At 43.5% G+C, this 26,216-nt stretch overlaps 2 protein-coding genes across 6 annotated transcripts in view; both read right to left on the bottom strand.

Annotated features, from left to right (window-relative positions):
• Positions 1 to 542: 542 nt before the first annotated feature.
• On the bottom strand, positions 543 to 15,202 carry PDCD-5 (programmed cell death 5). Of its 3 annotated transcripts, none has more exons than XM_084590459.1 (5): positions 15,041 to 15,198; positions 14,266 to 14,374; positions 10,342 to 10,433; positions 9,810 to 9,881; positions 543 to 664 (listed from the first exon to the last, which is right to left on the bottom strand). In XM_084590459.1, exons 1-5 carry the CDS (start codon positions 15,104 to 15,106, stop codon positions 620 to 622), a joined length of 384 nt encoding a protein of 127 aa, XP_084446585.1. In that variant the 5' UTR covers positions 15,107 to 15,198; the 3' UTR covers positions 543 to 619. The 3 variants fall into 3 exon arrangements, with proteins under 3 accessions (XP_084446585.1, XP_084446584.1, XP_084446586.1); XM_084590458.1 differs by lacking the exon at positions 543 to 664 and adding an exon at positions 5,802 to 5,993 and having other exon boundaries at positions 15,041 to 15,202; XM_084590460.1 differs by lacking the exon at positions 543 to 664 and adding an exon at positions 8,067 to 8,599.
• Positions 15,203 to 24,670: 9,468 nt separating this feature from the next.
• The window catches only part of LOC146205780 (uncharacterized), a 33,299-nt gene continuing 31,753 nt past the window's right edge, over positions 24,671 to 26,216 (bottom strand). For all 3 annotated transcript variants that reach the window (XM_084590463.1, XM_084590462.1, XM_084590461.1), the window contains one exon: positions 24,671 to 25,234. In XM_084590463.1, coding sequence (XP_084446589.1) covers positions 24,988 to 25,234 — 247 coding nt within the window. In that variant the 3' untranslated portion in view covers positions 24,671 to 24,987. The remainder of the gene's footprint in view (positions 25,235 to 26,216) is intronic.

The following is a 26,216-nucleotide window of genomic DNA, read 5'->3' on the forward strand; positions in this document are numbered from 1 at the left end:
TGCACTTGCGCAGCACGGCTCACCAGGAGCCGCGTGAAACTGCTCAACCACAGCCAGTGTAGCTAGCGCTACAAAATTTAGTTTATCAGCAATCTAATCATACAGCCATGACCTGAACGGTGTTGTCAGCACTTGTCTGTGCGACCTCAATAATCCATCCCTCAATGCTTTGCAGCACCTTCAGGGGGCAATGAAATTCTGGTTTTTGCAATTTCAGTGATCCAAAAACTTTTATGGGCACCTGTAACTTCAATAATATCACTTTAACAACATAAGTTCGGCAAAATAGGTTCACTCAAGAAACATGTCCCCAAACTTCTGGGCCACCCAACTTAAAATACAGATGCAGAGGCACGTTGCTCGTCCAAGACGCTAGTGTGCAACTGGTGCACCAAGTGTTTAGGCCAGCACAACAGCCAGCTCTGTTTGCTCTAGCATCTGCTGACATCATCTAATGGAGTTGCACATGCAAAAAAAATATTTTTCAAAGCATACCAATTAACCTATAAAGTGTGCCTTTGAACAAAAACACAAGGCAAACATACGAGACATTGTGCAGTTGAATTTATTACATAAGTGCGCTTGCTCCAAATCTTTTACAAGAACCTCCCACTTTGCCTCAGTATTCCTCATCAGAGTCCAAACCAGCTCGGCGCCTGTCAAACTGCAACACCAAAAAACATAGCTTTAACATTGCAGCAAGCAAATGTGGCACATTTCAAATGAAAACAGGTCTCTGAGCATTGTAACAGTTGCAAAATATGTGAACTTTTAGTATTTGCTTCCTTACACAGCTTACAACTAAGTCCATGGCCTCCAAGTAGCACCTGCAATGTAATAATTGCAGTTTTTCTCCAAGACATCTTTTAACGTAACACTCACCATGACAATACTACTGTTTTATCTATTTTCAGCTGCTCAGGTTAGGAAGGTACATTTGAAAGCATGACCTTACATCCGACCACACAAAAAGAGTGAGAGAGAGATATTAACAGCAAATGCAGAGAGCTTAGTATAAACTATGATTCTCTGCATACCGCAACTATGATTTTCTGTGCTGGTAGAGTGGAGAAAGGGCAAGGAAGAGGGCTTTGATAGGTGAAGTTATTTATGGACATAAGAGACATGTGAAATGGCACAGAAAAATGCAAACTTTGGTATATTAATGTTCCCCCTTAACCTAATCCAAGTACTGCATTCATACTTCTAATACTACATCACAAAGCCTAGAAGCTTGGCACTCGTATACAGGGTGTTGAACAGGAACTTTTTCGGGTTCGGTTCGGGTTCAGTTTCGGCTCCGGTGACACATTCCGTTCCGGTTCGAACCGGTTCAACCCTGCCCGAACCGGTTCAAACAGATTCAGAAAAAAAAACAAAAAATTCAGGTGTATTTTTTTACCCCACATTTTTAATACTGAGTTATCTTATTCAAATATATAAAAAGGATAAAATTTTTATAGCAGCCTGTCTATCGTGTTTGTCGTCAGATGTGACGGGCTCAAATTGGTTGTACGGACCCCAGCAAAATGCTTATGAGTGACTAACGATTAGATCAGGAAGGGGGAAAATAATCATTTTCCTTTGCACATAATCAACTAAAGCTGTCACTCACTGAAACTCAAAAGAAAATAAAGTTTCCAGCGGCGCTTTTCAGGTACATAAAATTTCAAATGAATTTTATTTCAGAGCGAACCCTCTACTACTACATGTACAACAATGTTTCGCCCAGCTCCCATTAAAGGACTTTGAAATCAGGTCAAGGTCGAACCAAGCACACACCCTGAGACTAACTATGTATATACCATGTGCGACTATACACCGCACAAAATGCGAACGCCTTTGCATTTGGCATTTCTATGAAGGTGAAACGCAAATGCACCTATGTGTTGTATTCCGAAAGATGCTGACAAAAATTCCCTTCGCCACGTATTGGAGTTGGAGTCAATATCGCATGTGTCTCACTCTGGTAGCCGCGACGTGATGCGACCGCCGTCTTGTTGCGCGTCATGGTTGCTTGTATAGGCGTGCTATATACCTTCTTCTAGAACCACTTTGTGGCTAGACTGGTATGTTAAATCGCACAATTTACAACCAGCATGACATGATATCATGGCTGGTCGCAAATAGTTTATTATTTGCCAGCATAGAAAGACCGAAGGAAGAGGACAGTGTCGAGGATTGTTGAAGTCATCCGGGTTCGATGAAATGAGAGGATATATACAGGGTGTGTCCGAAATGTAAGGCAAATATTTTTTTTCTGGCGCAGACTGCTCTGAGCTCTAGGAGCGTCATAACCGCTGTTTCCGTGTACCTATTGATAGTGCCCTTGTCACAACGTGTGATGACATCAGCATGCGGACAACGATACGCAATCAAGTTCTGTAATAAACTAAATGAGAGTCTCGCCGAGATCTATCAAATGATTCAGCAAGTATATGGGAAATCTGCTTTGTCTTATTCTGATAGCACCGCAAACCGCCAAAGTTCCGGATGGCAAATCTCGGAGCCCCCAAGACGGCAACGATGAGCCGTAATTAAAACAATGCAAATGGTCACTTTGACATGAAGGGTGTAGTTGACAACTCATTTGTATTCCAAGGACAGGCAATCAATGTTGTCTACCAGGTGGATGTGCTCGAGAGACTGAGAAAAAGGGTCCTTCAAGCGGGAAAGGAGATCGGCGATACCTGGGAATTGCACGACAACGTTTCCAGCCACACTCTCTACGTGTACGGGAGTTGACGATGCCCAGGCCCTTCTATAGCACTGACCTGGATCTGCCAGACTTCTTCCGGTTCCCAAAGGTCAAGAGCACCCTGAAAGGAGTCCGTTTTTGGACATTCAATGGATCCAAACCGCCGTGACAAAGGCTCTAAACGAGGCTCCTGTCAACGCCTTCCAGGATGCGTACAGTCCATGGCAGAGTCGCTGGTAAAAATGTGTAGATGCCAAAGACCACTAACAAGAATTTTAAACGTTTGTAACTATATCTTGAATGATTTGTCTTCTACCGGTAAAATTGCATTGCTTTCCGGACACACCCTGTACTTTAGTCTAGAAAATGCTCTCTCGACGCTGACTTATGTAGATGGCACGGCACAGAGCAAGAGTTGTTGTAGGTATTAATTACAATTCTGGGCGTCGCAACTTTTCCTCCTCCCTAAATTTCAAAACACTCGAGTCTTTGCTTATTCTGGGCAACGTTTCAAATGCGTAGAGCAGCATCTGTACTTCATCAATTTTGAGAAAACTGCAGCTGTCTCCGAATCTCTGCAGGAAGTCTTCTCTTTTCATAAGAAACGCTTGAAGTTTATTCTTTGCATGTAACCACTTAGAGTGAGATTCTGCTGCTGACTGTAGCAGTACTTCAGTGCCGCCGGCGATCCTACGATGCCACTACCATGTGGCAACGACCAAATGCTGTTTTGCTCAGCACCTTTCCTCGCTGGTCGACGTAAATTCGTACCTCAGACAGTAGTTCACCGGTTGCACTATTACTTTTCTCTTCTGTGTTTTTTAGGGCTTAGTCGCAGGCTTCTTCGGTCCACTTGACCTCGTCCCTCTCCCTGCTTTTCAAGGTTTTTGTCCAGACCTCCCTCGTCACCGTGCAAACCAATCACCAGCTTACTCATTAAATACATTTTCTCTCAATAGTGCACTTCTAGCTTTCTGTACCACTTTCTAAAATCTCTTAGGTATTCGCATCAGTGACGGTGAATAAAGCGATGAAACGCATTCTTTTTTTCGACACCGTGGTTGTATGGGCCGAAACGATAGCGCACCAAATAGAGCTTGTGAATTATTACCCCTACTAGTAAATCTGCCGACTTCCTTGCTCCACCCAGAATGCACATTTGAACATCGGAGTTTCAATCCTAGCATAGTTTAGATGCTAAGGAAAATAAATCGAGCAGTCATCGCTAGAGACAAAAGAAAGAGAAGACAAAAGGGGAATCGACATATGGATTGATCTTTGTGCTAAGTTACTTCAGATACAACTCAAGGACTGGCGGGTAACTGCTACACAGAACAGCATTCCCCCATCAGTCTGCTTATAATTCTGATGTCTCGGTCAACCATATTGCATATGTTGGCGTCGCATCGCATACGACTACTGTGCACGCTATGTGACTCATCGCGACGCCATCGAACGATAGGAAAATAAAATTATTTGCGTAACAGTTTTAAGATTCGTCATTTCTTTTTCATCTAAATATGTAACTCAGCTTACGAATTATCGCTGCTATTTTACTGCATAGGAAGGCTCTTGAATGTGGCAACTTTCTCCATGAGTGGTGCCATTGTGCAGTGCAGCGGCAAATTGTGTTCAGCATGAAACGATACAGTCAAGGCAGTAAGCTGGGCTAGTTGGTGTGTCATCATTAATCAAAAAGGCTAGCGCACATAACACAGACACAGACATAGGAGAAGACAGGATGAGCGCTCGTCCTGTCTTCTCCTATGTCTGTGTTATATGCGCAAGTCTTTTTATTAATGATGAAATGTTAGCCAGACACCAGAGCATGATGATATGCACGTGGCAACCTATTTTTCTTTTTTCTTGCCATGTTTCTGCAATGAACGATTTTTCAACAGTTGGGATGTTTGCGGTCTGCAGTGTCGCTTACGAAAGAGGTGAGGAGAACGCTTTACAAGCAGCGGTAAAAGAAAAAAGAATGAATGTGTCTTGCCAGCAAAAGTGGGTAGGAACCGTACCGTGAACCGGTTCGGAACAGTTCCTTCGATTTGCTCCGGTTCGGATTCAGTTCCAAAATGGCGGAAAAAATTCGGGTTCGGTTCGGTTCCGGTTCTGGGCAAAAATTCGGATTCGGTTCCGGTTCGACACCCTGCTCGTATAAGCGTGAGTCAGCACGCTGAGCTTGCAATTAGGATGTGCTGGAGGCCTAGTCTTGAAGGCAGCATAGCATTCCTCCAAGTTTAAATGAACATGACAAGCCAATAATACAGCTACCTAAGTCGCCTGGCCTTCTTTAGAGATTAAGCAATGCACAGTATTATGATCACCACTGGATCAAAATGTGCTGCCTGGTTGTTTTCTGCACTTTGCTGGTGCCAAGTTGATTTAAAATAACCAGCACCCAAGAAGTGAACAGAAACATTCAAAAGTGACATAAATCAACAGACAAGGCAGTCTGTAATTCCACTCTGATGTTAGGCTATTCTACAACATCTCCTCCAACGCTACACTGCTTTGGTGGCAGCGGCTTGCTGCCCCTCTTAACATCCACCATCGACATCCCAGGCAGCACAAGACAGTGGGCCAATGCTGGTAATGAACTGGCAAATGGTGGTCCTACAGAGGCCCAACTTTGCTGCTGTCTGACCAACATTGGTTAAGTCAGTCCACAACACATCCTACGATGGAACAACGTTCATTTTCTATACCAATGTTGGTGCTACCGTTCTAACATTCTGGCGATATTGGACATGTTTATCCCATGCTTTCCCGGTATTGGTACAACCACCCTTAGAAATTGGCTACCCTGGACCAATTTACTTTCCATTCACCCATTATTGTACGCGTCACCTCTAAGAATTGCCTACATCTGACCATTTTGTACTGTGCTCCCATTACGGGCCGTGCCGGTTTTAAAAGCTGTCTATATTGGACTACTTTATCTCGTCTTATTCCAATATCTGCCAAGCCATTCTTAAAAACAGCCGACAATGGATCACGTCCCTCAGTATCCCGATATTGTTGCACCATGCTGAGGCCTGGCTATATTTAATTACAAAATATTGAGTTTTATTATTTAAATCAAAAGAGGGATCGATATTTCTATACTTAATATTCATACTCGAACCAAGTCAACGGTTTCTTTGTCAGTGGCTGCGGGGCTAGAGAGAAAGGGAAATGTACTTGCCCATCTAAAAACAGAGGCGCTCATTCTTGGCTCCCTGAATCCTTCCTTTACACTTGCCTTTTGGACGGGAAAGACGTTTGTGCAGTGCCTCTGGCCGACGGCCCCCTTTGTAATTCAAAAGTTAAATAGTTTTCGTTGTTTGTGTTAATGAACGCGTCTCTGTGTCGTCACTGCATCCTCCATAAGATTTACCGTCGAACGATTCAGCTCAGCATATTTGGAGCTGTTCATAGACTGTGGAAACAAAGTCTCATCTGACACGTTGTGGGAGCGCCAGTGCACCTCTAAAGCTCTGCCTGGAATACCCTATATGTGAGTAAACCCGCCATTTCATCTCGTCATACATTCAGAAAATATTACAGTATATGAGACACTGTGTCTTTTTTTCTGCAGGAATAGAGAATAAGAATTCTGGGACGAGTTCTTAGTAACTTTTTGAAAACTGCCAAGCTTAATATGTGCGCAAAGCAGCGCTGAATGAATGGTGAGAATTGGAATTTTCGTCTTTGGTAAGACTGATTCTCCGAATACGTGAGAATTTTAATTTTCGTCTTTGGTAAGACTGATCCTCCGAATGTCGTCTGCCATCGGCTGCGTCGGGTAGCATGTCGGTCATCCACCGGAGATAGGAAGCGCTTGCTCTTGCAATGCAGCAGGCCAGTTAAGGCTAGTCCACATGCAAATAATAGTCAATTTCGTCATAATCGGCGGCATTGAAGCCAAATATTTCTAACTTGTTGATACCATGTCGTTCTTCCTGCTTGAGCCACCGAAACCACTCGGAATACATTTTTTTGCAACGTAGCAGCAGAATTGGAGAGCATTTTCATTTGCATTTAATCTCTTTACGGAAGTGCGTAATGCTTACGTACTGTTTTTTTTTTCTTTTGCTAGCCCAATTTTAGCCGCACATGAATTGCTCCAGGTGTACAATGCATACTTCCGGCTTATTCTGCTAAGTTTCCTTTCCATGAGAAACCCATAACTGCTTTGTCAGGAGGTTGTCGCGTGTGATTTTTTAATTTATAATGTCTTCTCCTGAACTACAGCATGAGAAGCGATGCAGATTTCTGTTTGCTTTAAATTATGCTGTAGAAAACAAAGCTGCATTGAAATTCACGCGTTTCGTGGATTTAGGCGAAATTACAAAAATAAACTGTTCAGAACAGGTAGAATATTCTCCCTCTTCTCTCTCTCTCTTCAGAGCAAGTAGGTACAAGGCAGCAGTCTATTTTGTTAATTAGCGTAATTTGAATGCCAAAAATACCAAGAAATGTTCACATTTTTTTACATTTCGCATGTATTGCTGCTATTTTCTTCCAGTTCTGTTTCATTTTTTTTCACAACCCCCGTCGTTTTGTAAGAGGAGATAAATAAGACCTTTGTGTAATTAATTATGAAGATTTTAGAACTGGAAACAACTCAACAGTGAAAGAGCAGATGCCCTTCAATCGGAATAGAGTTCTGCTACCATTCGAGTCCATCTGTTGACAAGGCACTATTGGAAATTTCCAGCCGCCTACAATGTCATCTTGACATCATTAAACACAGCATACTAACCAGCTTTACTTTTTACTTTTTATGAAAGAGCTTTGTCACATTTTAAAATTATTATTGACTGCTTTCTTTTTTAAGTGCAGCATGGGACACATTTTTTAAATGACATGTATGTTCCCCCTTCTTTTTCGCTTGTGTATTTCAACAAATAACCAGATTTCTATGTGGTTCAGTAATGCTTGTGTTTCTTTTTTTGCAGAAGCCATAATGAAACCAAGGAATGACTGCTTCTGATTCCCGGGATTTCATCTTCAAATGCTTGCCGGATTTGCACGCATCCTGTCTAGATAGGCACTGTTCCCGTCCATGGAATACTTCTGAATACCTGGGCGCCTCATCACGCGGCGTAGCCTCATCTCCCTGGATGACCCGAGCCATTTCCCTCCTCCTTCATGCATTCTATGCATAACGAATGGTCTCTTATAAGTATTGGGTTATTTTGAATCGCCAGCAGCTGAATAACGATACAAGTCTACAATTTTGAATAAGTATAGACTGAATATTGAAAGGCTGTTCGCACTCTAATGAAATAGCCAGTAGTTAAACCTTCCCCTCCCGTGCGTGTTGTGCTAGCAGGCACTGAATGCATGTATTGAAGAGTCAAATAAATTTTTTTTTTTTTTTCTGAATCATTTTGCTGCCTCTTTTTTAAATGCGTTGTCGCTTGCGAGTAAAAAAGTTCATTGCACTGGTTGCCATAAAAAGATAAAAATGGCAGCTTTATCAGTGAGTGGGGATTTAACTGTGTGCCCTCCATACACCATACAATAGAAAAATTTAGTCGCGCAATCATGTAGGATAAACTTTTGCAAGGCTTGTCAATTTCTGCGACATAAATGGGAAAGCCATCGATATGACAATATAAGAAAACCATTGTTTTCCCAACCTTGGGAATGAAAGTGGATTAGGAAGGCCGTCATTATTGGGCTGTGAATGGACACGCCAATAGTAAATTCATATTGGTAGTGCCATAGTGGATTAACGCTGGACCAACTGATGGCATGAACAATGATCTAATATAAGAAAAGGTAGTAATTTCTCCTAGAGCCAACGTAGATGTGGAACACCGGTGGTCCAATAGTGGTGTGCTGCTTGGGATCCTGGCATACAGCCTGTGCCTGCTTTCACCACTATTCCTCCAGAGCCATTCACAACTGAAACATGTCATAGGAGGTGGAGGTACTCTTAAGTTTTGCACATTGTATTTAATGCAGCTACTGCTGCAAATTACAAAATATATAAGCATGCTATAAACTGCCATTTACATCTACATGCTGGTTTTGAGGAACTAAAAGCCAACTGCAATAAAAAAGTACACTGAATGGCATACCATACCAAAATGCAATAATCTTAAAAAATAAGAGTTCAAATCTTTCAACAAGACAGGGATAGCATCCTAGTTAGAGTGAGCTCTTCTGAACTTCACTTCTTTACTGACCACGATAAAATTGGCATGAAAAAATTGTTCGAACACATGAAGTATATGAATAAAACATGTGAATTCTGTACAATGCTACTTTTTTTTAACAAAATATCCAACAAATACTACAGGTGCATAAGAAAAGATTACAGGGGTGCACATTTCCTTACATGCAGAAATGCGAAAGCATCGAGACTTCTAGGCCTAGTTCTCTAATGAGCTCATTCTGCATTTTGTTCCTTCTCCGACAGGTACAAGTTTATTTTTACTTTTATTTTTATCAGTGTTAATTTTTCTGTACCTTTGTTTTTTTCTATTTTTTGTTTTTGTTTTCCTCTTTCCCTTATTTCATTTTTACTTAAATAGTTTACTTATCAGTCACCTTTCTTTATGTTTCCTCAACACCCTTCAGCATCCTTATGCTAGACAAGAATACTGGACTCATTTGCATGAAGCCGGCATAGACTAGAGATTAGCGCCCTCGGCTGGGACACGGAAAGCTGGTAATTCGAGTCCTGGCATGGACAGGATTCTTTTTTTATTCATAAATGACAGCAGAATGTGGACGCTCTGTCCACAGCTCTATTTACAGCTCATGGTGACATGCTCTGATAACGGCATTTTTCCGCACGGGAACACTAGCTGTGTGTACGCAACAGACACACAAAGCCACAGATGGACTAGTTTGGTTTATCAGGTTTACGTCCCAAAGCAACCTGGGGGGGCTATGAGAGACTCCGCCGTGGAGGGCTTTAGAAATTTCAACCACCTGGGGTTCCTTAATGTGCACTGACATCGCACAGCACATGGTTGCTTTGTTTTTCGTCTCCATCGAAAAGTGGCCACTGCGGCCAGGATTTGATCCCGCATCCTTGGGTTCAGTAATCAAGAATCCTGACCACTCAGCCACTGCGGCGGGGCGCCACAAATATAATGAGGCTTACCTTTACAGTAGTCTTTTTTTGTGTCTGCTCACTGACTTTTTCCAGTAAGTTGATAAGACCAGACTCTGGAAGCTGCAAAGTTGAATGCAATACTTTACATTTGATTTAAATTACTGGTGGATCATAGAAAATTCAACTGAACACACTCACCACAAAACTGCAGGAAACATATTTGTATGAATTCTGTACTTCAACAATTATAAACCACATATAACAAGCTCCTGTTGCTCTCTGTGAGAATGTGTGTGTGTTCGTGCATGCATGCATGCACACAAACTGCTGCAAACACTACTTACTGCAAGCGGTGCTGCTGCTTTTCAAAGCAGACATCTGGGCATGGGTTTTAAGTAAAAGAATCACTTATCTGCCTACACAGCCCCAAATATAGTACTCGAAAAGAAAACAAGACAGTTATAATGGATGAAAATGTGCTTAGAAAAATATACACTTACACTTACTATGACTAAAGTAATCTTAAACAAGTTAATACAATTCACTGTCAAGAAGGGCATGCAAAGAAATTTCGACATACCTTGCTTTGAATCTGTCCCATCTGCACCATTCTTATTAACATATTTTCCACAAGGGTTGCTTTCTCAGGCTTGGCCAAAGCAATTGTATTGACTGCAAAGAATAACAATTCTAAGCACAACAGGAAGAATTTGCAATCAGAACATATCGTGACATATCATGACGAAGCATTCAATGGACACAACAAAAGGCATGCCAGTACCACCATCAGCAAGCTTAACCCAAAAGCAGAACAGCACGTCCTGGACTGACACCAACAACAAGACGCGTTGGCCACTGGAGCTAATACAATACCTCAATATGTTTGCAATGACTGACAAGTGCAGTTTGATATGACTGGACCTTTGCCATCGAAGTGAGTGGGCTCTTGACGGGCCTGTGTTGCCATGTTCCACTTGTGGCTGTAGTGAAACACCCATGCACAAAAAAACATATTGCAATTTGTTTATCTCATCAAACCGACACAGTGCCCAACTGCTCATGTGACTTTCAAGTTTGGCCTCAAGGAGAGTAAAAAAGGCAGAGCAAGCACAGATTGTGTGGTATTTGTAAGGCTGGATGACAAATAAATATGCTGGTTTGAGTTGTTTAGCCTCTAGAGGCCAAACGTTTTACTTCCTTAGATTCAAGGCCAAACTCGAAACCCACATGAGCAGTTCCATGCCATGTTGGGTTGGTGAGATAAGCAAACCGCAATGTGATTTTTGCGTGTGCATGTGTGCTTGGCTGCAGCCACGAGAAAAATGCGATGACACGGGCCCGTCAAGAGGGCACTCACTCCGACGATAAAAGACAAGTTATATCAAACTGCGCTCCAGCTATCATCAGCAGTTGCAAACATAGTGAAGCATTGTCTTGGAATAACAGCTTGAGGGGCTAGTTGGTGCTGCATAATACCCAGAAATGTGGCGCTACCCCTTGGCAAAGAAGAGGATGATGAGAAGATGTACCGTCTTTGCCAAAAGTAACCAGGCTGCTGCGAAGGCTGCCGGAGCAAGCGCGCGGCCGTGTGGCGGCGTTGCTCGCTGTGGCTTATCGGTGCTCGTCAGCTCCGAGGGTACAACAGCTGACGTAACTTCGCACCCTCACTGATAAAAACTAGGCGCGTATGATGTGCGGGCTGCGGTTTCACGTGTGCGAAGCTTGGTTGAGCCCAGCGAGGGCGTTTAGTATAGCGACGGGGCTATTATCTCTTCTCGGCAACTGCGGAAAACAGAAAAGCAGGTGATAGTAGACACGGTGAGCTCTTGTTAGTTTCTAGGACGAATATGTGCTAGATTTGCCAGAAAATGCTGTTCTGAAATAAGGGTTCCGCAAACGAGAAAGCAGTCCTGTGCATATAATGGCTAAGCGTGAGTAAGCTTTCATTATCGTTTGTTACCTATACCAAAACTTACCTACAAGCAAATGCAAGAATTTGTTAGAATCAAACATTGATCTTATTTATGCACAGCCTCCCCAAGGGACTATCACAATTTTGCAAGCCTATAAGAGAGATAAGGTGGCTTGGAAGGGTTCACAAGCTTTCCCATAACTTCGTACTGGAGTTACGGTCCGCAAAAGTGCAGTACGCAAGGCTTCTCGGAGAAAGCATGTTGAAACTTCAAGGTGCGTTATCATTCTTTATGTACAGGCACATCAAACACGCAGTAAAGCGCAATTCTGCTGGTGTGTTTCAGTAGCGGATTGCAGAACACAAGCACGTATAATTATATAGCGAGAAATGCGACATCTGCTTCAGGGCAGTTGCCGAGAAGAGCGAATAGCCCTGTCGGTATACTGAATGCCCTCGCTGGGCATAACCAAGCTTCGCACACGTGAAACCGCAGCCCGCACATCATACGCGCCTAGTTTTTATCATCCAACGAGCGAGGATGAGGGTGCGAAGTTACGTCAGCTGTTGTACCCTCGGAGCTGACGAGCACCAATAAGCCACAGGGAGCGCAACGCCGCCACACGGCCGCGCACTTGCTCCGTCAGCCTTCGCAGCAGCCTGGTTACTTTTGGCAAAGATGGTACTTGAGTGTAGAAGAAGAGGAGTGGTGAAGAGGAAGTGTGTTCAGATCCCATATTACAGTTGGTAGTGTGCGCGTGTGTTGTCTCTTCGCTTGTGTTTGTTGCACCACATTTCTGGGCATTGTCTTGGCTCCAGCAGGCAACGCTTCGCAGTACTGGCGTAAGTACACGCCACGCTGTCGAGCATTTGTATTCAGCGTACTGAAGGCGGTAAATCACTGCGCATGATGTGCAGCCAATAGGGTTTGGTTTCTGGGATTTAACGCCCCAAAGCAACTCGGGCTATGACAGACGCCGTAGTGGAGGACTCCGGAAATTTCGACTACCTAGAGTTCCTTAACGTGCACCGACATCGCACAGAACATGGGCGCCTTGCTTTTTGCCTATATCGAGAAGCGGCCACCGCTGCCGTGCTGCCAATAGCTTTGCTCAGAGTGTGCTATCGCGCTCAGTACGAGTTACGCCACTTGAGCACCCAGGGAATTGCTATCCCAGTGTAGGCCATAGTGAGCGCAACAGTACATTAGATATACGGGATATTTGCAAGTACCAAGTTGCTAAATCAAACAGCAAAGATTTATGCTTGCCAACATGGCCTGATTTACAGCCATGTTTCCAAGGCAACAGTAGCACATCACAGCAATATGATGCACCTGCATTTAGACCTAGTGCATTGCCCCTAGTCTGATGGCAGTAGCACATGGTGTCACATATTTAAAGTGAGGTGGTGCTTCTGTCGAAACAGGTTTTCTTTTTTTTTTTTTTTTTTTTTTCACATTCTCTGGCTGGCCATCAACTGCTGTGTAGGGAGGATAGCAAAGAGGAGTCCAGAGGGGAGCGATAGCAAGGAAGGACAGGCAGAGCTGAGCCAAGCGATGTTACATGTTTTGGTGCTTGGTGAGGGCATCCCGCTTGCACTAACGACCTTCCTAAGGCAATGCGACTGCGTTTACATGCGCAGTGAAAGTTGACTTACTCCTCTCAATCCAGCCGTCTGGTGCATGCGATACGCTTTCCTAGTGCATCACCCATTTCTATAGCCCTGTATACATGGACTCGACAACACCGGGTCGAGTAAGTGAGGTCACCATTACTCGACCCTATTGGTGTCTACATGAACTCGTTTTCCAGCGAGTAAGTATCGCAGCGGCGTGTAGCGTCGAGATTTGAAGTTATTGTGCAAGTTTCTTACTCGTATTTGATTCCATTGCCTTTTACTTTCGAGAGCTTAGATTATTTTTTATCGTTGATGAGGGCTAAAAAGCATTCAACTTCGCTGACGCTCCTCGCCGTTCCGGTTGCTTTTTAATCCCAGAGTTTGCCATAACTCGACTGACTCCCTGACTCGACAGCATCTACATGCTTTTAGACAAGCGGGTCAAGCGAGTTAATGCGACCCGCTCCGCGGCTATTTTACTCGACCCGACTGCGTATACATGAACCCAACAACTGGTTTTTTACTCGATAGGCTTACTCGATCCGACTCTGTCGAGTCCATGTATACAGGGCTGGTGAATGTGATGCGCTAGAAGCAGGATGCAATGCGATGCACCAGTTTTCGCATTCTTGTAGACATATTTTATGGGTCACTCTTGTAAAGGGTCAGTAAAGGTGGGGGGAGGGGGCATATTTGTTTGGACCATGTTTTTCTTAAACTTTTGTCAAAAAAAAAAGAAAAAAAAGGCCCCGGCACGGTTTTCCTATGCAACAATTTTCGCTTTGTGGAGGGGTTAAGCCCCACTTGCTTGACATCCACATAAACTTCTTTGAATTTTTTCTAGGCATCGCAATATAACACCTAGACACGCAAAGGTCTTGTCAGTGACAAGCTTTACAACACTATGGCGAAGAAAGCAAACTTATTATTGTGCAACTATTCACATGGTTAGCATATTTAACCAAGGCTCACGTCGCGCTCTTGCTTCCTGAGTCAGTGCTTGATTCAAGACCTGGTTCTTGAAGTCTTCAGCTTTCGCCTTTCGCTCAGCTTCTCGATCAGCATTTGCGGGTCCATTTCCCTACCAAAGGAAAATTAAATAAAAATAAATGCCATACAATGAGCAGTACGCTATTACCTTTTTTAGCACCCTGGCCTAAACCAGTCTAACCGGCCTAAATAGTCACGGCCAGTTGACTTCAGATGATAGGAAATGCGGTGCCAGAGAGCTTCCACGGTTACACCAGCTGATTACATAAAACACGCAGGAGTCGTCTAGGTCCCGCGTGCATGTGCGGCATTCTGCACTAGCGATTTATGACGACTTCGGAATTAAGCGCACGTCCATCATACTCTAGTTAAGCCCGCTATCTAGCCCCCTTCAGCACAGTACCGATAATATTCATTGCCCCGGACCTCGCACACTACAAACACAACGCCGCAAGGCGCAAGGCGGCAAGGATATGTTTACATCTGAGCGCCGACAAAACGCACGTGTCGTTTGCCTCACTCGAGGCGCGGAAGAGTTATATCAACTGCGTTACCCACTTCCTCTCTACGCAATTTCCACTCAAGTTTTCTAATATGCCACAGCCATGGTATGGGTGAGAGATGCCATTTAAGTGATGCGATAAACATTCTTGCAAGCGTAATTCTACACGCCCTGCTGACAGGAGCACTGTTGACGCGCACAACCAGAGTCCCTTTGTTCCTTCACGAGCAAAATTTTTTCATACAAACATCTTACGCTAAGTCCCTTTTGTAGATCACCGAGGCGTCTAGCGCGAAGGGCCGCTAACTCTTCGTCATCCATAACTTTGAGTTACTTCTCACTGCCGTGACGCAACGCAACTGTCGACTGTTTTGGAAATTTGGAAGAGCCGAAAGGCAGCTCCCGCAGGCTTGCGGCCTGGATTGAAGAGGCTTACGTTGGCTTCCGCAGGCTCAAGTTTTCCAGCGCCGGAATCTCTACCGATAGGCCCTTGGTCTGCTTGGTCTGCCTTGTTCTAGTTACTAGTAACGTTGGGCCTGCCTTGGCGCTACCTTCATGGCGCTTACTGGCGCCAAGGCCTTGCCGGCAGGTTCCAGCAGATGCTCACCACCGTTCCAATCAACGTGTGGACACAATGTTGAGAATGTCTTCTTCTCTCTACTGAGTCGTGTAGCTCGCTGAATCCATTGCCTGCAGGCACGTCAAGGCGGGCACGTCCTTTCGCTCGTGGAGCTCGTGCTCGCGGCCGCATACGGCAACACTGTCCCGCTCGAGCTTTCATGAAACACTTCCGAAAGTGCGGAAGGAGATCATGGTTCTCCTGGTTCACCCTGCAGCGGTTAAGGCATCATTTCCACGGTGAGCAGAGGTTCGCGGACACTTGGTGCTAGCCGCTTGTAGTTTGCCTGGTTTCTAGTGGAGAACAATAGTTGCCTTTTGAAGTTCCGATTCACTCCAGATGAAGCCCGGTCACCCTGTCGGCTTGCCGCCACAGTGGTGATCAAGGCTGCATGCTTTCGTGTCAGGTACCGTTGTCAGATGGGAGGAGGTTTGGCTCCAGAAGGCGCCGCACCTCAAGGTCTCGCATAACCTATATGCCCATCATCATTCATACATCATCCCCGGTACCTCCCCCTCCTCCCGGATGTCCGGGGGGAGGAGGATTTTGTTTCGGGATGACGGTCGTACCCTGGCAAGGGGGCAGTCGTGTGGTACGTGACACGCACACAGCAGTCACCGAACACTATGCCAACTGTGTTTAAGGTCCCCGCGCTGTGACAGCAGGCCGAACACAGGGAGACCGGACCTTCTTTGGACCTCGGATGTCCTGAAGGACAACTGTAACCCTAAAGTGCTTCATATTAACACTGTTATGGTACGCCCAGAAACCGATCGCAAATAATCGGTGGCCTGCTCAACATGTCTATGAACTCTGCTCGCTGAGGTGACGCTGCTCACGGCTTAGGTGAAACCAGACCTCCCTGCGGACTCGTGCGAGCACCATCAGGGCCCGGAACACTGCGTCCGAATGCAGCGGCGCACTTGGCAGACCAGACTTAATTGGTACATGCACTCAACGAGCAAGAGCACAAACTGTTTCACAGCATGCCTGGGTAACAGGTTGAGGTACCTGACAGTTTGATACGGCACTCCTGGAACACTGAACAAGTCAGCCACTCGTCGAAGGAGGGCTGCTGGGAAAGACATTGTGAAAAGATGTGCACCATGTCTTCACGACCACCACAGAACGGGCAAACTGGATGCAAGCTCGCTCGTGTGAACGCTCTGCTGCGGATGGGGAGCCGTCCGTGCGCAAAAGCGATACATGAACGTTGCAACCGCTTCGAGACGCGTCACCGTACGCAGCCTCCGTGCCCGTGATAGGACCCTCACCTCGAACACATAAAGCTCCCCCAGCCCCCAGAGAAGGGTGTGTGTATGTGTGTGTGGTGGGGGAGAGGGGTACGTGTACGGGAGGCGGATGATCGGACGATGAGTTTCGTGCGACTCCGGGTACATCCGAAGCAAGGCCATGGCAAGGCGCTTTCAGGTGCGAAATCTGCTTTCCATCTGGGTTATGTGTCATACACTTCTTCGCGAGATTTCGCGGCGTTCTGTTTACTTTCAAGGGTCAAAGCCAAAAAGTGGGCACTTCTAAAAGAAGTCTCATTTGAGACGTTCTGCAGACACAAGAGCTGCAAGCCTTCCTGTAGCTCCGATATAGCTGTGCTAATGCTACGCTAGTAGAAGTCTTGAAAACATGGCTTCTAGCTGTAGCATTGCTATAGCTGTGCTAGTAGAAGTCTTTAAACCCTCTTGCCTAGAACATTTCTATTCTTGTTTTAGATGTCTAACGATTTGCAGTTTCTTCTCGTCCTCAATTCTGCATGTGAGGTCATATAGTGCTCTGCTTTGAGAGCATTTTTTTTCTTCTAAATTTAATGAAATTATACAGTTAACTGGGGAGAAGGCGAATTGATGAAGGCTTGCACTTTGTACAACACAATAAGACACAGCTAGAGATGGCACAAAATCAGTCGGGCTGAAGAGAAGTAAAATTTAAAAAAACATTTTTATAGAATATTAAATTTTATTTCTTTACAATCCCTACCGATTTTGTGCCATCTCTAGCTGTGTCTTATAATGCTGTAAAAAATGCAAGCCTTCAACAATTCACCCTCTTCCCTGTTAACTGTATAATTCCAAATTTTAGAAAAAAAATGTTCTCAAAGCAGAGTACTGTGCGATCTCACATGCAGAATTGAGGACAATTAGCACAAACTACAATTCGCTACACTTAATAGTGAATGCACATACTGAATGTATAAATAACACATATGCTTCTCCAGTATGAATTTTTATTGCACTCCATCTACAAAAGTAAAAGCAATCAGTAAATAAACTGGCTGACAATATGGATTTGAGGAGCCTTTTTTTGAAGGGTTTTCTGCAAAAGTAAATTCCAAACGACCTGCACTGGCAAAAAAACAGTTCAGTTACAGGCATGCATGCAAATGCACTGGTGTAAACTCACTGGAACCATCCACCCAGAAGGTCCTGCATAATTTGCATAGATATATAAAATCATGATGCACGCTGAAGGCATTGGCTGATGAGCTAAATTCAATGGCTTATCGTAAACTCCAGGATCTACCTTTTCCAGGGGTCTTTAAGACAGACAAGATTCCAACAACCTGCAAAGACACAAAAAAGCTCAAAGTAATCAAACGAGCCAAAGGCAGTGGCAGTTGAGCTACGTGCCTGGCTTTTGTGGGGTTCTTAAAAAACATACACAAAGAAAGAAAACATCAAATAATTAAGGTGACGCCACTAGCATCTATTCAAAATGCCAGGACCTACCATGAACGCAATTGAAATCATTCACATAGTTGGCCATGCATGAAAAAAAAAGGTCGAGGCAGTGGCCTTCTTAAGCTTCAGGCACTGACCTACCGTGAGCTTCAAGAACTGCCTTTTCTAGTGGGTTTTAAGAGAAAGCTTTATTCACCCTGTGCATACACAGAAAACCTTCAAGTGAGCTGAGGCCACTGATTTGAAAACACTACGGTGCAAAGATGACTACAAAAAAAGAATAGGACACCACATGCGCACAACTACCAACTATTTATTGAAAGAAAAGGGGCAAATTTATACCCCTCAGTCAAGCATGTGTCCAACGCCACTATCAACCCTGCCATTATGGCAGGGTTAAGAGCGTTGCTTTTTTTCTTTTTTTTTACTGTCTGACAACCTGTCTCGAGATGGTGCTGGCATGGTGGCTTTTATTGTTAGTTACCTTTGTTTTGTTTATTAGTTTTTGTTTTGCTTTTAAGGTTTAGCCACTAATACTTCAAGTACTTTTGCTACGATTGACTATGCAATTGCTATAATTTGTTTGGTTTATTTTTTCTAGTAACCTTCGTATAAGTGTTTACTCATGTCATTTGCTGCTTACTGTTATCGGCAATGTTAAAAGTGATTAAGTGTTGGATACATGAATGGTCGAGGGGTATAAATTTAATCTCCTCCATTTTCCAATAGACAGTTGGTAGTTGTGTGCATGTGGTGTCGTCTTTGCGGCAGTGTTCTCAAGTCATGAACCAACTCGGCCCACAGGCTGTCATTCTAGAGGCCACTGATATATATTCAAAATACACTGGCTTACCATAAATGCAATCGGAAGCACCCACCCTGGTGGCCCTGCGTGAAAAATGTTCCGCAGGTTGTACAGAGAGAAAAAAAATATGCATTGAATTAGGGACAAATGCCAACGTATTGCTTTACCATAAATATTAGAGGTTAACCCACTCATGGAGTTTAAAAACATATAGTGTTTGGGATGGCAGCACAGCTAATGGAGAACAGATGCTCAGATGAGCTCAAGCAAAGAAAAATATACAAAGTGATAAGCAGCCGAAAACAACATTGAGGAACAAAGTGAGGTATTATTAGCATATTTCTCCATTTAAGTACTAAGATATGACAACTAATATAACTGCTTAATATTAATTACAGCATATTAGTCAATGCAATGTTTATGGGACTTTTTGACACTTAAATATGTCTTACATGCTTGGTACAAGCATAGAATACTGCACTCTCATGTCTGATCAAAAACTAGTCATATGGAAATTCATATAGGCACCCAGAAACCGCTGCTGCCATGAGCATTATGGAAATGCATCACACCAGAAAAAGGTTGTGTGGAAAACTATCTGGATACCTAAGAATAAAGGATGAAGGAAAGTAAGGATGAAAAAAAAAAAAAAAGGAATGCAAAAAAGAAAAAATACAGCAACTCGAAAAAGGACACACAAACCTATGACCCAGACAAGCGATAAATTAAAGCAGTCTTTGAAGAACAAGCAAGAAAGGCTCACCTGAAAAGGCGTGCCTTTGAGACGAGCTAGACAGTTTTTCGGCCAGGTCATTATTCCAACACGAATTTTCTACATCTGATGCCAGTGAAGTGCCGGAATTTTTTCAAATAGACTCATATAATTCCACATCTTCAACACGATCATTAGCAACAAAATAACTCTAAGATATATTACTTCAGTTCTACATTTGCTATCGTACATACTTTAGCACGCATCGGTGAAGTTAACAAGGCCAATACAATACAGCTAAGTGGCTTGTTGGGCGAGTTGGTTGTAAGTTGTTGAAACAGCTAGTCAGACGCATCTGTGGTTCAGCCTCGGCGTTCTGCTTTCACCATATAGGGAGCTTGCATGAAGCGATGCATGCTGGGTAATCCGCCATGGTTTTGTCGTTGGCAGCAGATGACGCAGCACGGCACTGCCACACAGCCTCGTCTACATGGTCGCATAGTGCGCGCAGACGATGCTAGCGCGATCAAACAGGCTGACATCGGGTTCTTCACAATTCCAAAAATACGTCTGCATAAGGGCGATATAGCAAAGGATCCCTCTGGCGATGCCGACGCGAATGGCTCGCACGGGCCAGCACACGTGAGATTGGCGCCAAACTGGGCAAGTATCAAACTACTCGGCAGAACTGAAATCATGAATGTCGGCGACGTCGACAGGCGGCCAGGTCCAGACGCATGGTCCAGTCAGTAGTTCACGCTTGAACAGGTCCGCATCGCACTGCTGTGCATTTCTCCATAGCGCGCCTGATTTTTCAGGCACAGCATCAACGCTTACGTTCCTCGGGAATCTGCCAACAATTGCACGCACGTAAGGGCACGCAAACACGTGGCACGAAAAGCCACGTGTTTGCTCGGTGGACCATCGAAAATGACAAGGCACTCAACGTTAAGGCACTTGCTTAATTCAGCCTGGCTATAGCTAAGCTAGCTACGGAATAATGGTGCGGCATGACCTAGAACGCGGTTTGTGAAGCAAGGTCTATTAAAGCTTTGAGCTCAGTGGGCTAGGAAAGTGTGGCAGAGGTTGCGGTACTAATTATGCTAGCACCTTAGCACCTAATTATGCTCGTTGGCTATAGCAATCAATAATAATCAGTGTATTAGTCAATGGTAATTGGCAAGCTTTAAGACACCTTAAGCACATGCACTGCACATACACAGTGTAGTAGATCTTCTCGGACCACAAAGGAATGGTTGCAGATGTCGACCCCGAACGTCGTCTTCCAATGGATATGTGTTAGTAAAGTTGTAGTCTCAAAACAAGTCTCGTTAATGAATTCCAGCACAGCGACACGAGGCCTATGTCGCTCTTAGAATGTGCCAAACAAAGTCAGCAGCAAGAGTCGCCAAATGAAACCAAGCAGTGGCCAAACATAGGGCAGTGACAGTAGTGGTTAAAGGGTTTCGCCTCTACACACTTTAGAGAGTCAAAGTGCCCCCTGAAATTTTTTTATTGTTCAAGGTTAGCATTCATCGCAAGACATACAGGCGGAGGCGGCAGAGTCGGCAACTGTGTAAGGGCCTTTTATAAATAACTAAATATCTTAGTATACAGTGGCAATAACACACAACACAATAAATTGTGCATATAATGATCGCAAATAATCAAAATAACGTGATTTTTCAAAAGAAATTGGAGTGAACAAACAAACTGATCGGCATGTCAAACAGTAGTTTAAGAAAACTGGGTGGAAAGGGCCTAACGTTAATAGTATAGAATTATTATATCTTAATATAGAAAAAGTACAGAGCTCACATGACAAAAATTTGTAGTCGAGATATCAACGATCATTTTCTATACTTTAAAAGGAACATTTCACATTGTAGCAAACCTGCTTAGTGATTTGATGATGACAGTCAGTGCGTTCCAGAGCATATGATATAGCAGAGGAATGAAAACTTTCGTTTGCCATAATTTGTATGTACTTTGGGAAGTAATATATTTGTTCCTTGCAAATCGTGCTGTTATTGTAAATTTGTAAAGCTTGTCGATAAACGATACAGAATAGACTATAATAATAGGAATAATAGGGTCCACACACAAACAACACTGTTCAGTTTTCCCAAATGTTTTTCCCAGTTTTTGCCAACAATGTAGGCTGGCAAATACAACACTGTAGCACTCTAGAGCCAAAAGTAGTTTAGCTGTCAGACAACAAAGTGATAAAATAAAAAAACTGTTATTTAGCTTCTGTTAACCCCTTAAGGGCCAAATAAATAAAAAAATTATGTTTCCAAATTGCCAAAGTTTTTTATTACGTAAAATGATTCAGTAACTTGTTTGAAACACAAAAAAAATCACAAACAATTTCTGGCGGATAATTATATTTTATTAGTCATTACCTGCTCCCTTGTGCAATACTCCATGCCTTACACCTTTGAGGAGCATTGAGAAATAAAAAATAAATTCTTGAAAGTACAGATAGTACAAAGTGGCTTAGAATTGCCATGCAAAAGATGCACCATTGCTTCTAGATGCATTCAAACTAGATGAGACCACTATCCGTGTGGTAGCGTTCGAAGCATGGCACTGCGCAGAGGGCCTTCTCGCATCACCAGGTCTATCCGGCACCAGTCACGGGAGCTCGCCATCGTGTCATCGCTGCTGTCTTCTGCTTCTGACTCGCTGTCGGTAAAAATGTCATCACTATCCTCTTCACTTGAAGAACAAAAGACATCGTCATCACTTGTGCTACGATCCGACGCAGAATAATCTCCCGCATCAGATCCACGCACGCATGATGCCATGTTTTAGAAAACGCGGACGGGATGCAGGAATTCTGCCATTTAGTGTTGAAAATTGCATTCAAGAAAAACGCCAACGATGGAACCTGTGCTGCTATTTATGTTTTATGCGGTAAAGTACCGTTTCAAGAGCTGGGCTCGCCAAAAGCCCCTTGAAACATTGCAGAAAAGCTATGACGACCTCAGCTCGTCATAAGCAAAAAAGGTGTCGATCGCAAGCCCTTAAGGGGTTAAACTTAGTGTGAAGCGATAGCTGAAGCATGGTTACACATGGTAAAGCTCTTTATTCAGCAGAAGGTTTTCCTTTGGTTACCGTAACAAGCACGGCTGCTCAGTTGCTCTTCTTCCGAGTTCATGGCGCAGCTCCAGCCGAGGCGTGTCAGCAATCATGTGTCTCACCACGCAGCTGCTCACGTCTTAAGCTACTTCCCACGTCAGTTGACCTTTTACCTCTGGTAGGAACATAGCTACCCAAAATGGTTATGGCTTAAGTTCCAAGTTGACCACAAATCTGTTTGAAGGTCATCATGCGGTGACCTAGGCTTTACCTCGCGTAGTGAAGCTATTGCTTCAAAAAATTGGCTAGGCTGCAGACTCCCAAGTAGGTCCAGGCTCCTTCACTGTTCAGCAACACATGAGCACCTGCAATCTTAGCACCAATGAAAGTACTCAATACCAACAGCCAAAAATGGGCTACAGCTAAGCGACATAATTAGATGTACTTTTCGGCTTTCGTGTTTAAACACTTTGCCTGACATTCTATGCAAGTTTAGTTGTTTTTTCAGCAAACAATTTTTGTAGAATGAGTTGCTGACTAGTTTCGGTGATTTACTACGCAATGTTGTGCGAGTCTTTTCAACACTGTCTCGGCGTTTCCGTCACAGTGAACTAGTTTACCTGCCAGCAGTTAACATCTAAATAGTAGTACTTGGAGCAGTGTTTGTAGCAAGCTTTTGTCATGATAAAAGTAACGCAAGGCTGAACAATATAGAACAGACGAAACCTGAAATGGATGTTTTCTTTTCAGAACTAGGTTTGCATATCACCATTGAATTGTGCACTGGGTTGATCAAGAGGGCGAGGTACCACGTGGTGTGCATAAAGGAAGAAGCGATGCAAATGCCGCTCAATCATGCATACAGTTTATAACCCTACCAAACTGTTGTCTGGAATAATAGTGAACTGACAGTCTACAGAGAAATGTAGGCCAGTTGAACAATACCCGAAATTGCACGACTGTACTGCTTACCCAACAATGCTATAGCGTCACATCATGCTGCTAGCTTCATTTAGTTCATTTCCAACTGTGGCTGACTCTAACAGCCATCTGGTAATGCCTTGCGAGGCAAGAATACTTACCTTTTCTAGTTAAAACAAAATATTCGGAACAAAATTTTGCGCACTTTTTTTTTTGCAGTATTTATCAGTTTAAACAGAGAAGTTCAATGCTACTTTTAATGCAGTACAGATGCCTTTCACTTATACCTAACAATTACCTTAGAGGGACAGAACACTGCCCAAAATGTATTGAGATCATGCTAGAAATGACAAGGTCTTGCCTCACATAGCACAGATCAAGCACTACAATATCAAAGAAATGAGGCTTTATAATTTTAATTTGCCATTGAAAATCGCATAAAAACTGAGGCGACATCTTGCGGAGAAACGCTGTTACTATCATCGTATTATTGATATCTCAGGAATAAATCACTGATTTTCATAAATGCAGTTTTATTATATTCTGCGCTCTCCCCAGTGCACCATTAAATAGAACCCACCACTCCTTTCACATCACTAATAGTATGATTTCAGCTTCTGTCACTGGTGCCACAGTTTTTTTAATTCCTTATATAAAACGGTGATAGGAACGACTAGAACTTTCTTCGACAAGACGGACATTACACTAAAAATGTCTAATTACTGTCAGGTGGGTTAAATTTACATTTGTTTTCTGTACGTCTTTCGTTGACCACCAGGCATCATCGGGGTCGCTGCTCATGATTTTCAGCATCAAACTACATAAAAACGGGCGCATGCACTGATCGAAAAATTCCGTAAAAATTTTCTATGCCGTTTCTAGCCAAACTGCTATGGCACCAACACTTAGAGAGTAATCTTTCCATTGCGCTGAAAGAGATTTCATGCCTAAATTCCAGTGTTCTGTCCCTTTAAGTAGGTAAACTGTAACTACATTTAATCTCCTCCTGATAAACTAGGACAAAAATAAGCATGAATTACGCATCCATCAGTTTCTTACAACTCGCCAAACTTTATTGGTATAAATATGTACAGTTTATGAACACAGGTAAGTGCTCCGGTACGTGCTCAAAACCCATTTTATTCTTTCACACACACACACACACACACAAATTGCAATCAAGTTTACATCTATGTCACACATTCATTCTCGCTGATGTCCACTTAAGAGTCCGCTGGACTGTCATTCTTGCTGATGTCCAGCTCAGAGTCCTCTGGACTGTCAATCTTGCCGATGTCCACTTCAAAGTTACTTTCATTCTTGCTGATATCCACTTCACAGTCCACTGGACTGCATCCAGAACCGCTCTCAGATGCTGAACCTTGCGAATCCAGAGAAAGGTATCCTTTTTTTTCCAGCAGTACAAGGCACTCCAAGTCTCACCCTGAATTTTCCACGTCTCTTAACAGAGCTGGAACCGCTCTGAGATTCTGAACCTTGAGAATCCAGACTCGGTGCCTCCTCCCTCTCTGTAGAAAGGTATCTTTTTTCCAGCAGTGCAAGACACTCCAAATCTTGCGCTGAATTTTTCACGTCTGTCAACAGAGCTGAAACGCTAAAGGAAAAAGAATATTTGCATAAGTGACGCAATGAAATCTATTAATATTTGCTGTGTAGAACACATTGTGAACTGTAAAATATTATTAAAGTGGTACTGAGGACAAAATAGTCAGCCAGATCAATACAGTAATACTTTAATTCTAACAGCAGAGACGGTACTTTCAGCGACATTGGAGCTAGTACTGCAGGCTTCTCGTAGCAGCAATTTCAGGCTTTGTAGCAGAAAAAAATTAATTAAAATTTAACTGTCAAAAAAATTTTGCCTATTGCAGCACACAAAAGGAGGAGTTGTAACTTGCAGCAAAATATCAGCCTTTCCAGTCAGTGAGCTTAAGTGTTCCCCACAATTACTGTAAAACAAAATAAAAACCTACTTCCAAATTTTCATTATAGAGCTCTTAAAAAAATGCACAAAAAAGCGAGAAAATTGGCAGGAAGATTTGCGCACACAGTATAATTTTTATTTATGATAAAAAAAACATTTGCTGTACATTTAAAATACGTCTAGGTCGTTTCACACGATGCTACACGAGAGAAAAATTTCTATCCAGTCGCAGTGTCGGGCATTGCAACAGCCCTTTTCACACTTGTGGCGCCAGCGATTTCTGTCAGTGCAGCACGAGCGGCGGCACCATCATATTTTATCAACAATAAATGTAGGACACGCGATTTAATATTGTATCTAATTTATGTCTTTTTATTAGAATATAAAGCACTTTATGCAAAACAGACATTTCTAACTTTTAGTTTTGTATACAACTACGTACAACAGTTACATCTCTGAACTTCATTGGCTGGCGGCCGCCTCGTTCGCAACAATCGCTGTGACTGGGCGGCATGTGACTAAGTTGTTGGAAGTCTACTCCAGCTGCTCTGAGACGGGAGCGCGTGCCCTTCTGTCGCTGTGCGGCTGAAATCGCAATCTACTGCGGTGAGAATCGCCGTGAAACGGCCTATAAGAGACGTGTCGCCTGTTA

Source organism: Amblyomma maculatum, chromosome 1 (assembly GCF_055883805.1).
Source record: "Amblyomma maculatum isolate TAMU_Amacu chromosome 1, ASM5588380v1, whole genome shotgun sequence".
NCBI classification, from domain to species: Eukaryota; Metazoa; Arthropoda; class Arachnida; order Ixodida; family Ixodidae; genus Amblyomma; species Amblyomma maculatum.

What these genes read in the sequence shown, in the direction of transcription:
- PDCD-5 (XM_084590458.1), bottom strand. Translation starts at nt 15,106, where the DNA reads ATGGATGACGAAGAGTTAGCGGCCCTTCGCGCTAGACGCCTCGGTGAT. An exon ending in TCAGGAAGCAAGAGCGCGAC is followed by an intron (nt 10,434 to 14,265) that starts GTGAGCCTTGGT and finishes TATTCTTTGCAG; the next exon opens with TCAATACAATTGCTTTGGCC. An exon ending in AAAAAAAGACTACTGTAAAG is followed by an intron (nt 5,994 to 9,809) that starts GTAAGCCTCATT and finishes TGAATTACAAAG; the next exon opens with GGGGCCGTCGGCCAGAGGCA.